The sequence below is a fragment of the Camelina sativa genome, chromosome 14, assembly GCF_030686135.1.
Source record: "Camelina sativa cultivar CO46 ecotype springtype chromosome 14, ASM3068613v1".
NCBI lineage: Eukaryota > Viridiplantae > Streptophyta > Magnoliopsida > Brassicales > Brassicaceae > Camelina > Camelina sativa.
Window position 1 is genome coordinate 3,034,467 of NC_141893.1, and position 14,447 is coordinate 3,048,913.

The window sequence follows — 14,447 nt, forward strand, 5'->3', positions numbered from 1 at the left end:
ACTGCCTCCACCCAACAAAACAATGAGATATAAGTAAACTCACCTCTGTGTTCACGAGGTGCAAGTCTTTCAGCTTCTCACGAGTTTGAAGATACGCAGAAGCACTAGTACATATAATTTGCCTATGTAGGTGAACTCACACAAGATAAACTAGGGCTCTAATTTAAGGGAACGGTAAACCAAATGTAAAAAGTCTAACGCAACACACTCAACGAATTTAGTTTCAACTTAATGAATTTAACATCACCAGCAATAGCATGAAAGAAGATGTCAAATAGGCAGATTCAAATTGATGTTGATCACGAGCTCGGATGATGTTCAAGATTGGCGTGGGTTGAGACGGCTGGCTCTTGCTTGTGATGTCCGTGTGATAACCAAAGTGGCTGGAGCTTTTGTTACGGCCGAGGGAATAGAGTAGCTTGAAGTGAATTAGCTTTCTTCTGTGCTTCTCTAACCCGTTTTTTTTTTAAGAAACCTTTTCTAAACCGGTTTTAATCTATTTTTATGTTATTTTGATCCTAAATGTGCCGAATCTGCAATTTAGACTCTCTTGAATCTTGCATGCATGGTCCATGTCGGAATCGGGTTGTGATACTGATATTTAACTAGTTGGAGCTCGATTCTTGTAATTTTATGTATCTTGGACCGTTGGAACACTGATGAGAACAACGAATCGTATATTTTAGAAAACATATGAGAATGAGACTGGAGCAACAAAAATAATTGTGAAGGAGTGGAGTGACTCTTTTTGTTTTGTCAAATAGTGGAGTGGAGTGACTTTTTGTATATCACATTCACACCATTGAGAGTTAGAAGTTTTGTGTTGAAAATTGGATTCGGCTGTAATTTTAACTGAGCTCCTCTTTCATTCCGTGTGGGTCTCTTTTGTTTTTTTTGTTTTTTTGTTTTTACTTTATCAGAAAAGAAATCAAAGCAATTATAGCTTCAAAAGAACAAAACACTCATCATAAGTATTAAAAAGACAAAAATGAGCTGTTCAAGTAGAGTGTAGACTGTATAGGGAGACCAAAAAAAGAAGGAATAGCGGTAAAACACTAGAATTTTAATGTTTTTATGTTTTATTGGATACCATCTTTTTGTTTCATCAATTCTTTTTCTATTTTCTATGAACTGGGAAATTTTGGGAATATATACGACTTGTTGAAATCATATATTTAATGAGTCAAATATATCATTTATTCGGTACACAGAGAAACTTTGGTTAAATCATTAGATTAAATGCACGATTAAATTTGGGCAGGGCAGATGATCGTAATCAATAATATATATATATATATCCCTTGGCGTACGTACATTTGGCAACCTCTGTGTATTTCCCTGTTTTTGAGGGAATGACTTACAAATTCTACTAATCGATATGACTGTTAAAGACAAAAGTCAACAAGTGTATGACCCCTGACCCCATATATACTCTAACAAATTATGCGTGCATGTCTGTTTATATATATAAAGAGTGTGTTGATGATAAACATTTACATATATAGAGTCTAAATAACTATAGTAAAATTAAAGTGTGCTGCATGATTACGAACCCTTTTCCATACAACTGCGAGGCGAATGCGAATGGTAGTTACTAGTTAGTGAATGATTGTTGCTTGTTAGTATTTAGTACTTTGAACTGAATGGTAACAAATGATCATTTTTCCAAACAACCCCAACTTTCTTGTCTCTATTCCAACATTAGTGGAATCTTATCAATAAATTTCCAGTCTTAACGATTTGATAGAATTTAACTGCACAAAGAATTGTAGGAAAGAAAAGATGGCCCAAGAAGATATGATTGGAGGAAAAGGTATTGATGATATGATCTGAGGATAATGATGACGATACTGTTAGACTTACAGTATTGATTGATAGATTTGGACTAAGCATCTCCGTGTACACGGTGCAAAAGACGATCTTTGACCAATTGAAGAATAAATAAAAAAATAAAAAAATAAACAATACAATAAATCTTTTCATAAGAATTGATTGGTTTTTATTTTTCCACTCAGAAACAAAAGACGTAAGAAAATTCCACTCAGAAACTTATCATAAACTCGATGGGTTTGCGATTTAGTAAGGTGACTTACGTCTGTTATACTTTACATGGCAATAGAAAAATAGCTTTTGTATAACACATATAATCACAATTCATAACTTTTTATAAAGAAAACGATAAGAAAATCTTTAGTCATTTTCGAAAAAGGAGTTGAAGATTTAGTTGAGAGTACGTATAGTAAACAGATAGCAATTTGTTGAAGGTGGAAGCAAGAGCACACCCAATAACTCTTTTACCAATCTCACTGGCTACGTGTCTTTCCTCTATTTGATTTTTTAAAAATTTCTTCTTAATGTTGGTACGTGACGAAGACGACACAATTGAAAATAAATGTGATGCTTTGGGACCGCTCGGAGTTATATTTTCTTAATGACTCTTAACGCACTTTTGCAATTCTCCTTATATATTATTACACATACGTATAAAAAGGTTGATTTAATTTGTAAAAACAAAAATCGTGTGTGTTAAGTCTTTCAAACAGAAAAGTCTTAGACAATATCTAGATATAACTTATATAAAATGACTCCCAAGAATAATGGTTAAAAAAAAACAAAATACGTTTCAGCAAAAATTAGGCAACCTAAAATAAATCACTTGGCCTTTTGTGTCAAATTCTCTACCAGTACTTAAAAACGACTTACAAGTCAGCACTGAGTTAAAAATGATAATCAAACTAAGTTATTATATAGTTAAACTTTACTCTATGTAAGAATATTATTAATTTATTATTATAATGCATCATGAACTTATACAATTGAATATCTAGTTAAAGTTATAAATTTAACGACCTATTGAATTATTCTCAAAACCAAGCCACATTGCTATATACTGTACATTTTAAGAAATAAATATTCTTAACTTACTTATGATTCGTAGTCTTGCGTTATAAAAACGATTTTACAGGTGCAAATTATCTACTTCAAAATAACTAAAGTAGAAAATATGCATGAAAGATACATAAAAAAGAGAAATGTAATAACTTTCAGTGATTTTGGAACCTCTTGAATCTTTTCTTGAATCTTCATAATCAAAAAGACTAGTATAGAAGGTAAGACAAAGAGTAGAATACCAATGGACTACTAATGATTTTTTTAGAGACTAATTGAAATAATACGTACCTAAGGAGAAAAATTTAAGAGAAGAAAAATAATTTTGCCAAAGTCAAGCAAACCGTTGAATCATGAAAGCGTGGAGGAATTTAGTAGCCACCGTAATGTGGAAACATGTTTTAACTTTCAACCAAAAAGAAATATTGACGTCAGAAGTCGAGCTTGTGAGGTCAGGGTGGTCACTTCCTTCATTACATCATTTTGTGCCTCTCCCCTATATATACACTTCTCTAGCTATTTTCCCCACCAAAAAGCACTTCACCTCTCAAAGACTCTACTTACACATTTGTCATTTTCTTCCCCCATAATTCACGATTTGATCGATTAAAAACATTAGACCTTAGTAGATATGGAGAGTAATGGTGACGCTTCTGCCGCTACCACTCCAATCATCTCTTCTTCATCTTCTCCTCCACCACCGCTCTCACCGCGGGTGGTGCTCAGCCCATGCGCTGCTTGCAAAATCTTAAGGCGGCGTTGCGCAGAGAAATGTGTTTTGGCGCCGTACTTCCCTCCAACGGATCCGGCCAAGTTCACCATCGCCCACCGTGTCTTTGGAGCCAGCAACATCATTAAGTTCTTGCAGGTACCTAGCTAGCTATCTTTTTAAATTATTTGTGTGCAATGACTAGAAGATAATCTTGAACAGTTTAATGTTAACAAAGAACCCGATTTATATATCATTAATAGACAGATGGGAGTATGGGACTATTACTGTCTCTGTTCTTATTTACGAAGCTAGTAAAAGGATTCATAGGTCATGTGAAAATTGTACCTCACTTGTTCTGTAATGCCAAACAACTTCTTCTATATATGTTCAACAAAAGAATTGCATATCTAACTCTTTCTACGAAAAAAATAAATAAATAACGAAAATTTATCATGTTCACACAAGTACTACATTTCTTTATATATTAAGGCTAAAGAAAAACCTTAACCCACATGTCATTCTCAACGTTGTCCATTTCATCCACCTTTTGACAAAGTCTTGTAGAATATTGGTCTTTACTCTTCTTGGTCAGATACCAAAAAAAAAAAAACTCAGTTATGAGTGTTATGAACATTTATATTGTCTTGATGAAAAGCTTAAATCAAAACAGTCAGTTGCTTCTCCAACTCATATGATTGGTTATTTATATATATATTTTTTTATCTTTCAGGAACTTCCAGAATCACAAAGAACTGATGCGGTGAAAAGTATGGTGTATGAAGCGGAAGCAAGAATAAGAGATCCGGTGTATGGAAGTGCGGGTGCAATATACAATCTACAAAGACAAGTGAGTGAACTCCAAGCAGAGCTTGCAAAAGCTCAGGTGGAGATGGTGAATATGCAACTTCAAAGATCAAATTTACTGGAGTTGATTTATAATAACATGGAGCAAGTACAGAAACAAGAACAAGATAATATGTCTTTTGAGAGCAATGATTTGGGATTCCTTGAAGACAACTCCAACACCAACACATCAATGTTGTGGTGGGATCCTCTTTGGACCTGATGAATTTTGATTACTTCACTTTAAAAGCCCTCTCTACTACTTTCTTTACGCAGGATTAGCACACAAAAATGTAATATATACGGAGAATTTTTAGACAATTCATGTCCATTATTTAAACCTCCAAAATAATTACTATATTTTATTAATTTAACGCGTCGATTACTATTTTTTTTTTTCGACAAAAAAAAAGAAGGAGAGGTGGCTTAGACACAAACCGGTTCAAAATCAATGCAATGCCAAAAAAAAAAAAAAAAAAACCTAAACGACGTCACCCTCCTCGGGCAGCAATTTTTCTGTGTGTATTTGAGATGAATCAAGTTGACTTTTTGATGCATTGACTATGATAGTTTTGGTGATCATCTCGATATTTTGATTATAGACTCATCTCTCCAAAAAGTTCCCAAATGTTCCCTTGTCTAGGGAGGCTCAACTATGTTAATATGCTTTCTTGTTCTAATCAGATTCACTATAATGGAATGGTTTGCTAATCGGAAAGTCTTTGTTTTTGCATTTTTTGGTTGCTTAGGTATCGTTTTGTGCTTGCCTCCTGCCTCGTTGTGGTGACTATAGGCGACAAAATTAAAGACTCTTTGTAGTCCGTTGGACATTCTGTGATCCAATCCTTGAGGTAAACTAACTAACTCCTTTATTTGTTTACCCATGAAACGGCCCATCTCAGGCCCATTTATTAGTTTTGGGTTACGGTGCTCTTCCCTGCACCATAACATTACCACACTTTAACTCCGTCGTCGTCCCGCCGGTTTCACAGCTATCCCGAACTTGGTCGCCGCCATCTCTCCTCTTTGATATTACGTGGTTCGCACCAGTATAAGCCACGTGTGTATGTCGTCAGTTCCACACAGAGCACTCTTTGCTTTCTCTCTTTCTCCAACCTCTTCTCTTCTTCTTCTTCTCCGATCATCTCCTTCTCCTTACTTTACCTTTGCTCGCACTTTCTGTTTTAACTCCTTCATCAGATTATCTCCCTCAGATATGCCTAAGAAGCAGGTTTCATTATGTTTTCCTTAATCTGGGGTTAAATATAAACAGTTTTGTCAAATCTTATCGATTTCGTTATGACTCCCTCAGAAATTTTTTGCACTTTCTGGGTTTTGTTTGCTTCGTCGACAATGTATTAGTTTGTGGTTCAGTAATATGACTTTCTGGGTTTTGATTATCTGGAAAATAGTTTGAATTTTGCATCTTAAAAAATTGAAACTTTATTTATGTCTTCAAATGTTTGTGAGGGTTTCTTGTTGCTTTTGGTTGTATACAGTAGTAGTACTTGACTGTTTTTGTTTTTTTTTTGGTTGGCAGAAAAAGAGAGGTCACGCTGAGCAGAAGTGGCAAGTGAAACCGAAGATGGATGCTCCATCTGAATCCAGTGATCGTTCTGTATCCGTTGTTGCAGAAGCAGTAAACAATCAATTTGGTGGGTTGAGTCTTGCGGAAAGCAACACGAATGTTCCAGTCTTACCAAGTCAAAGTACAACAAGCAACAAAACTGTTCAAAATCTTGTGTGGAAGCCTAAGTCATATGGATCTTCTTCGGCAACACAAGTTGGTAAAACGTCAGCTGTCTCACACACAGGTTCTTCTGGAGATGCTCTTAATCTAAGCAATTTTTGCGGGTCGGAAAATTTTACAGTGGACAAATCGACTTATTGTCATGCTCAGATCAGAGCCAATTTCTATCCTAAATTTGAGAACGAAAAGACTGACCAAGAGGTAGTGCCCTTTCATTGACTGCTTGTTGTTTGTAGCACTTATTGTTAGTTTGCTTTATTTACGCTTATCTTAATTTTGGCAGATAAGAGCAAGAATGATTGAGATGGTATCTAAAGGATTGGCAACTCTAGAGGTATCAACAACACCACCCTATATTTGAATATCTGTATTGACACTCTGAAGTTTTAATTGTCTACGAACCTGTTGTAATGCACCTTTTACAGGTATCCCAGAAGCATTCAGGCTCTCTCTTTATGTACGCCGGTCACAAAGGGGGAGCATATGCAAAGAACAGCTTTGGTAATATGTAAGCTCATTTATTCTGAAGCTTCAGTTATTCCTTCCTTGATTATTGATGAGCTCTTCGCAAAGAATCTTAGACAAAACTCCAATCACTAAAACTCAAACTCAAGCTTTAGATTTGGTTTACACTTTTCATTTATTTTCACTTACAAGATAGATTACTACTTCATTTTAGTTTCATAGTTTGTCATGTCCAACAACATATCTTATGTTTTCTCTTTCTGGAGTTTTGTTGCCTGCTGATGGTATTACGTATTCATGTTGCGTTTACGGATAAAGATTCCACACCACATTACAGATATAGTTTGAAAACATTTTTGATGAAGCAAAAATGCATTTTACTACTCGTTTTCATTTCTGATGTTGTTATGTGGTTCTTTATGGTGATTGCAAACTGAGCTGGCGACCAAGCGGTTTCTCATATGCTAACCCAATATTTCATTTGCAGTTATACTGCAGTAGGTGTTTTTGTCCTTTCACGGGTGTTCAGGGAGGCTTGGGGAACTAAAGCTCTAAAGAAAGAGACAGAGTTCAATGATTTTCTTGAGGTATTTCCATGGACAGAGCTTTAAACAAGCCAAATTCTCAATTGCTGCCAGAAAAAGTGAGCTCATAATAAGTCATTTTCTCCCAGGAAAATCACATGTGCATATCTATGGAACTTGTTACAGCTGTTCTTGGAGATCATGGTCAACGCCCACTGGATGATTATGGTAAGGTTTTTTTTTTTCTTAATTGTGAAAGTCAGATAAGTCTGCTAAAGATGTTCAGATAAAAAGAAATGTTGATTTGCATCTTGCAGTGGTAGTGACGGCCGTTACCGAGTTAGGTAATGGTAAGCCCAAGTTCTATTCAACTTCCGAAATAATTGCATTTTGCCGGAAATGGCGTCTCCCAACAAATCACGTTTGGCTGTTTTCCACAAGGTACCTTAACCACTTTCTGTTCGTTTCTGCTATCATCTTTGGCGATCTTTCCCGTACTTGTCATTCTACCTTGGGTCCTTGTTGTTTTAAATAGAGTGCTAGTGAAGGAAGAGTTTGAAATACTTTTAGCTAATATTCGTTTTAAGAATTTAGTTTTTCTCTAGCTGAGGTTTTGATATCTCGGGACAATTTTTGTTGTACAGCTTGAAAGACACATTTTCCTAAGTATACAGTATGAATGTGTTATAGAATCTGGTTGATGCATTTACTAGTTTAAAATCCATCAACCTTTAGAGATTTCTCGTCCTACTATGAGGATTTATATGCTGATATATTTGGATGAACACTGTCCATAGCGTTTTTAGTAGACAGCTTATTGGTGAGGAAATGAAAATTTTAACAGTGGTGGTTGCATGTATTTTGTTGAAATTTTATGAAGGAGATCAGCGACCTCTTTTTTCGCCGCGTTTGATGCACTCTGTGAAGAAGGGATAGCAACCTCAGTTTGTAGGGCTCTTGATGAAGTAGCTGATATATCAGTTCCAGGTAATGTTTTTTTTTTTTGGTATTCCCTTTTGCTATCTGGAGAATTCATATTAGTTTGCAAGGAATTCAACTTGATGAAATTCATTGAACGAATTATTTCTCGGATGAAAATAAGCAGGTTCAAAGGACCATGTTAAGGTGCAGGGTGAGATATTAGAGGGTCTTGTTGCGCGTATCGTGAGCAGTCAAAGCGCCAGAGATATGGAAAATGTCTTGAGAGATCACCCTCCACCACCTTGTGATGGAGGTGCACTATCTTATTATTGTTTAGTATTTACTTTTAGTTTTCATGATAATCTACCTATCAAGTCCGTGTAGATTAAAAATTATTTTCCTCGCTTTTAATATTTCAGCTAATCTTCATCTGGGACTCAGTCTAAGAGAGATATTTGCTGCCCATAGATCTAACGAGAAACAGGTTCTAAAAGAAATTTAAATCTGAATAGCTTTATCAAGTGGAAATTTTATGCTGCCATCTCTTGATAAAGATTTCTCATTCTAGAGGGTCCTTTTTTCTTATTTGTGCTGCTGTAGCAAGTGACAGCACTTTTAAGAAGTGTTGGGCCAAGCTTTTGCCCCAGTGACTTGGATTGGACTGGAGATGTATCTCATCCAAAAAATGCTGACAAATCTGTTATAACAAAATTCCTGCAATCTCAGCCTGTAGATTATTCAACTAGTAAATTACAGGTAACTTGAGATGATGTCTTTGTTTAGAAATAGAATCGCTGAAATTATTGGATATATATTTGTCACTTGCAGAGTTCTTTCATATTTAACCATTTCCATTATCTATGTGCTTTTGAGTTTGATGAGCAACTGAATTGTTTCTTTTTAACAGGAAATGGTACGCTTGATGAAGGAAAAACGTCTTCCAGCCGCATTCAAGTGTTACCATAATTATCATAGAGCTGACGACGTATCGCCTGACAACCTATTTTATAAATTAGTTGTCCATGTGCTTAGCGATTCAGGATTTAGGCGTTACCAAAACGAGATGAGGTTATCCTTAAAGACGTCTCTACTTATGTCTTTCAGTTTGATCAAACTAAGAATATATTGATTTCTGTTTACTGAAATAATTACCGTGTTTCAGGCGCATGCCTAGTTTGTGGCCTTTATATCGAGGTAAATGTTTTTGTTTGTTTCTTATTCTTTACTCTTTAGCTTTGCTCTAAAATTCCATTTCTGATTCATTTGCTAGATTTTAATGATTTTGACATCTTTTGGGAAGTTGTCTTTGTGAAAAATAATTTTGTTAGGAAATTAAATTTTCTTGGACGTTTCAGATATGGTTGTTGTGGTACCTTTTGGTCTTGCTAATTGGACATATGAAGAAAATTGGAAAACTCTGGTCTATAGGCCAATGCCATCTGTTTTTTTGTTTAACTATATTAGTTAGTGATCTTCTTTTTCCTTTTCAGGTTTCTTTGTTGATATTAATTTGTTCAAGTCAAACAAAGGGAGAGACCTGATGGCTCTGAAAAGTATTGATAATGCGGTCAAAGATGCCAGTGAAAATGATGCTCAACGAGGAAAGCATGATTTGGCTGATGATGATGCTAACTTAATGATCAAATTGAAGTTTCTCCCATACAAGGTATACTTTTCTTTTCTCTGGAGGTCTCTTCTGGCTCGAGAGATTTGTGATTTTGTTGCAATTTCCTACCTCTTTTATTGCATGATTATCCTGAATTCCTGATGTTGGACATGTCTTCAATTTTCTTACAGTTGAGAACCTTTTTGATCCGTAATGGCCTATCAGTTCTATTTAAAGAGGGGCCAGCAGCTTACAAAACCTACTACCTCAGGTGAGCTGCTTTCTCCGTATGAATATATACATATAGAGTGATGTGTCAAATGTTGTAGTGATATTTTTGGTAATCCGGATTCTGATTAACTTGCATTGCATTGTAATAAAAAACGGGGAGAATAGTTGTGCCATGCTCATTATGTTTTTTGATTATTTAGGAGCTGACGTGATCAAGCTTTAGTTTATTTTTTTTGTAATATTATTGTTGTTTCTGCATCCAGGCAAATGAAAATCTGGGGTACGTCAGATGGAAAGCAGAAAGAACTTTGCAAGATGCTTGATGAATGGTACCAAAATCACACTACTCTACACATGTAGCCTAAGCTTATATAGTTTTGTTAAAACTTATTCCTGAGCAAATGTGTAACCTACTGCCTAGATGCTGCCGTTTGTCTAATAATTTTTTCAGCTTTTTGAATCTGGATTAGCATCTCTTCTTCTCTTCAAAATGTACAGGGCTGCTTACATTTTAAAAAAGTGTGGGAAGGATCAGCTATCTTCATCAACATACTTAAGTGAAGCTGAGCCATTCCTGGAGCAGTACGCCAAACAGAGCCCAAAAAACCAGATTTTGATAGGGGCTGCTGGGAACCTAGTGAGAACTGAGGACTTCTTAGCCATTGTTGACGGTGATCTAGATGAAGAAGGCGATCTTGTGAAGAAAGGAGTGACACCAGCTACTCCTGAGCCAGCTTTGAAGGAAGCTGTCCACAAGGATGAGGGGTTAATTGTATTCTTTCCAGGTACTCTATTTGCATTGTCTATATATCATCTCATGTATTCTGGTTGTTGGTTTTACTTCATCTTTGTGGCAATGTTTTATATAGAACTTATTAATAGTTGTCTTTATTAGCTTTCAATAGATTATAGATGATTGTTTTAGTACTTCAGATAATATTTGTCAAAGATCAAATTATTTTCTTCTGACCAGAAGTGAGAGCAACATATTGTTAGAAAGAGAATGGTGGTATATCTTTCTGTATATGTCACTTCATATATTTCCGTTAATCTGTTTTCTTGTGATATTAATAATTTTAATCTGTTCTCAGGGATTCCTGGATGTGCTAAATCTGCACTTTGCAAGGAGTTATTGAACTCCCCAGGAGGCTTTGGAGATGATCGGCCAGTGCACACCCTGATGGGTGATCTTGTCAAAGGTATTTTCAAGTGTAGGGTTTTTCTTTGGGTCAAAATTGCTCTGGTCTCTCAATTTTAGTATGCCAATATTTTACATACTGGGCAGGAAAATATTGGCCAAAGGTTGCCGATGAACGTCGTAAAAAACCACAATCAATTATGTTAGCTGACAAAAATGCCCCAAATGAAGATGTCTGGAGACAGGTAATTAATTCTACGCTGAGAATCTGTTACAACCTCACATTAATTAGTATCAGGCTTATAAGATTCTCAGGGAGTGCTATAACGCTGATACTCATTACTAATCTCTACCCATGGATCCTTTAAGAGTGGCTTTGTAGGAGTAGATTTTTATCAGAATCTTTGTAACTATTGTTACTGTCGTAATCAATTGCTTTGCTGCCTAATGGTTATTAAGATTAAAACTTGGTTCCATGACACCCTCGCTTGGTTTGCTGAAGACAATCTTTTTTCGACGACTTGTAACCTGCCTTTAATATATATATTTCCACATCTTGTGTTTCATAACAAATCTCATTCCAATATTATTCTTGTAATTTCCCTATAGATTGAAGACATGTGTCGGAGAACTAGGGCTTCTGCAGTTCCAATCGTTGCTGATTCTGAAGGTGTGTGATCCATTCTTTGATGTATTTCATTTACCAATCTTCTTGTGTGCTGTTTCATTCCATAATATTTGACCTTTAACTGATTGGATGACCCTGCAAACGCTTTGAGTATAAAAGGTTGAAAGATCATTTATCTTTTACTGAATTTGTTCCCGTTTTGTTCGTATCCAATCTAAGCTTGATAGTCACTTTTCTTGCAGAAGAGTACAGTTCGAAGTTTATACTTTGCATAAAACACACAAATATATTGTTCTGCTTTGTTTCCGCAATTACTGCCTTGTCTCATCCTCTGTATTCCTTGTGATATTTTGCTTGATATATACGTTTGGCCCTCTTTTACTGCACAGGAACCGATACAAATCCATATTCACTTGACGCGTTAGCTGTTTTCGTATTCCGTGTACTTCAACGAGTTAACCATCCGGTATGCAGTTGCATCTTATACACAGTTTATCTTCAACTGCATCATCCAACTTTCATCACAGCCCCATTCAAATTAACAAACTATCGTTTCATTCATTTTGTTAGGGAAAGCTCGACAAGGCATCTTCAAATGCAGGCTATGTGCTATTGATGTTTTATCACCTTTATGAGGGAAAGGTATCATCACATACACCACAACTTTTCTTCAAGTATATCTATGATTTGATCTCACATTTAACTGAACGGTCTTTAACTTCCAGAACCGTAAAGAATTTGAGAGTGAATTGATTGAGCGCTTTGGCTCCCTCGTCAAGATGCCACTGTTGAAATCAGACAGGTATATGGTAACATCAAATGTGACCTACAAACTCGAACTTGGTACAGCTACAAATTGCAACTTCGTATTTAATTAATTTGTAAACCACTTAATTAATTGACTTCTCTTTGCGCATATACAGGAGTCCTTTACCTGATTCTGTTAAATCAGTTCTTGAGGAGGGCATAGATTTGTTCAATCTCCACAGTCGAAGACATGGGAGGTGGGTAGCCAACACTACCATTTTACATGACCTGAAAAGTTGAATAATGTCAAACCGTAACAAATGGAAGGCATTAATAACAATTTAGCAAAAACTAACGAGGAAGACATCATGTTAGTTTATCCTGTGATTAGGTGTACTTGGATCATGTTACTGGAGAAATCGTACACATGAGTGTGCTCACAGACGTTTTTGTTTCTTGTTTCTTGTTCTGAAGTTCTCTACTTCATATCCCTTCAGCTCTAACTTGTTTGGATCTTTTTGACCTCTTTTCCTTCTGATTTTTCTTGCTGTAGACTCGAGTCGACGAAAGGAACATATGCAGCAGAGTGGACCAAATGGGAGAAACAACTACGAGATACTTTAGCTGCAAATTCGGAATATCTCAATTCTATTCAGGTAAAAGATACTGTCATTGAGGGTTCATGAAAAGCTACAAATCCATGCTATAGTATTTTAGCTGCGTCGATATTTCTTCAGCACATGACAAAAGATTACAAGAAGAAGGGATGCGCATATAATGTCTTTGTTTTCTGGTTTGCAACATTCAGATTCCATTTGAGACTGCAGCTCATCAAGTGCGGGAAGAACTCAAAAGAATCGCAAAGGGTGAATACAAACCACCAAGTTCAGAGAAAACAAAACATGGATCTATTGTTTTCGCTGCCATCAACTTGCCTGCTACTCAAGTTCACAGTCTTCTTGAAAAGGTAACCAACCAAATTCTTAAACTACCTTAAAAAAAGAAAAGAAAAAGGATGTTCATATTCAAAAACTAAAAGCTGTAAGTTCACAAACTTAAATATTACTGTTGTTCCTGCCCCGATTTGTAACGGAGTGAGCCCACATCATTTTCCCCCTTTTATCTTATGCATCAGAGAACTCAAGGTTATGTATGGGCTTTGTTGTTAATAGATGTTTTTTTTTGCTTATCAGTTGGCTACAGCACACCCAACAGTGGGATCTTTTCTAGAGGGAAAGAAAAAGAGAATACAGGAAAAGCTTGAACGGTCTCACGTGACGCTTGCCCACAAGAGAAGCCACGGCGTAGCAGCTGTGGCCAGCTATGGCCAGCACTTGAACAGAGAGGTACCCGTAGAGCTCACGGAGCTCATCTACAACGAGAAGATGGCTGCTCTAACAGCACATGTCGGATGTGTGGACGGGGAGACCATAGTCTCGAAGAACGAATGGCCACATGTTACGTTGTGGACCGCGGAAGGCATTACTGCAAGAGAGGCCAACACATTACCTCAGCTTTACGTAGAAGGAAAAGCGAGTCGCTTGTTGATAGATCCTCCGGTCTCAATCTCAGGTCCTCTGGAGTTTTTCTGAAATAAATTTTTAACATGGAAGGTTGCTATCACTTGAGGTTGCTCATGGAATGGGGCACTTATGGTTGTTATAATAAACAGTTTCCCTTTGTCATGAGATTTTGAGGTTAATTAATATAATATATATATATATATATATATATATATATATATATATATATATATATATTAATTGTTCATTGTGCAAGTGCCTTATTCAGTATTAACAAAGAGGACAATGTTTATATATGAGGATGATCCAACTAATACTATTGCCACGATCAGTTGAGTTTGCATGATCAGTAGCTTTGAGTAACTACAATTAAAAGGTGTGCTAATGATAGTGATTAATGTTTTGAACATACACTAAGGATGTCGTATGGTTTAAGTGAACAGACTCGAATTCAAATTAACTTGACTATG

General features: G+C 36.1%; 2 protein-coding genes across 3 annotated transcripts; both read left to right on the forward strand.

Annotated features, from left to right (window-relative positions):
* Window positions 1-3,352: 3,352 nt before the first annotated feature.
* On the forward strand, window positions 3,353-4,813 carry LOC104739374 (LOB domain-containing protein 1). Its single transcript, XM_010459701.3, has 2 exons — window positions 3,353-3,757; window positions 4,332-4,813. Exons 1-2 carry the CDS (start codon window positions 3,521-3,523, stop codon window positions 4,665-4,667), a joined length of 573 nt encoding a protein of 190 aa, XP_010458003.2. The 5' UTR covers window positions 3,353-3,520; the 3' UTR covers window positions 4,668-4,813.
* Window positions 4,814-5,390: 577 nt separating this feature from the next.
* Window positions 5,391-14,142, forward strand: LOC104739375 (tRNA ligase 1). Of its 2 annotated transcripts, none has more exons than XM_087484202.1 (27): window positions 5,391-5,675; window positions 5,985-6,395; window positions 6,478-6,528; window positions 6,620-6,702; window positions 7,147-7,246; window positions 7,333-7,411; window positions 7,501-7,624; window positions 8,064-8,170; window positions 8,289-8,417; window positions 8,524-8,588; window positions 8,705-8,860; window positions 9,012-9,172; window positions 9,267-9,298; window positions 9,595-9,770; window positions 9,902-9,981; window positions 10,205-10,270; window positions 10,440-10,726; window positions 11,033-11,140; window positions 11,227-11,324; window positions 11,689-11,749; window positions 12,097-12,173; window positions 12,278-12,349; window positions 12,433-12,509; window positions 12,631-12,711; window positions 13,008-13,110; window positions 13,263-13,421; window positions 13,648-14,142. In XM_087484202.1, the coding sequence occupies exons 1-27, from the start codon at window positions 5,511-5,513 to the stop codon at window positions 14,044-14,046; spliced, it is 3,507 nt and encodes a 1,168-aa protein (XP_087340328.1). In that variant the 5' UTR covers window positions 5,391-5,510; the 3' UTR covers window positions 14,047-14,142. The 2 variants fall into 2 exon arrangements, with proteins under 2 accessions (XP_087340328.1, XP_087340329.1); XM_087484203.1 differs by having other exon boundaries at window positions 5,413-5,675; window positions 6,620-6,695.
* Window positions 14,143-14,447: the final 305 nt, after the last annotated feature.

Bases quoted from the DNA above. Each gene is read 5' to 3' on its own strand.
- LOC104739374 (XM_010459701.3), top strand. From the start codon at position 3,521: ATGGAGAGTAATGGTGACGCTTCTGCCGCTACCACTCCAATCATCTCT. The intron at 3,758-4,331 runs GTACCTAGCTAG...TTTATCTTTCAG, and splicing joins ACATCATTAAGTTCTTGCAG to GAACTTCCAGAATCACAAAG.
- LOC104739375 (XM_087484202.1), top strand. From the start codon at position 5,511: ATGTCGTCAGTTCCACACAGAGCACTCTTTGCTTTCTCTCTTTCTCCA. The intron at 11,141-11,226 runs GTATTTTCAAGT...CATACTGGGCAG, and splicing joins GATGGGTGATCTTGTCAAAG to GAAAATATTGGCCAAAGGTT. The intron at 12,712-13,007 runs GTGGGTAGCCAA...TTCTTGCTGTAG, and splicing joins CACAGTCGAAGACATGGGAG to ACTCGAGTCGACGAAAGGAA.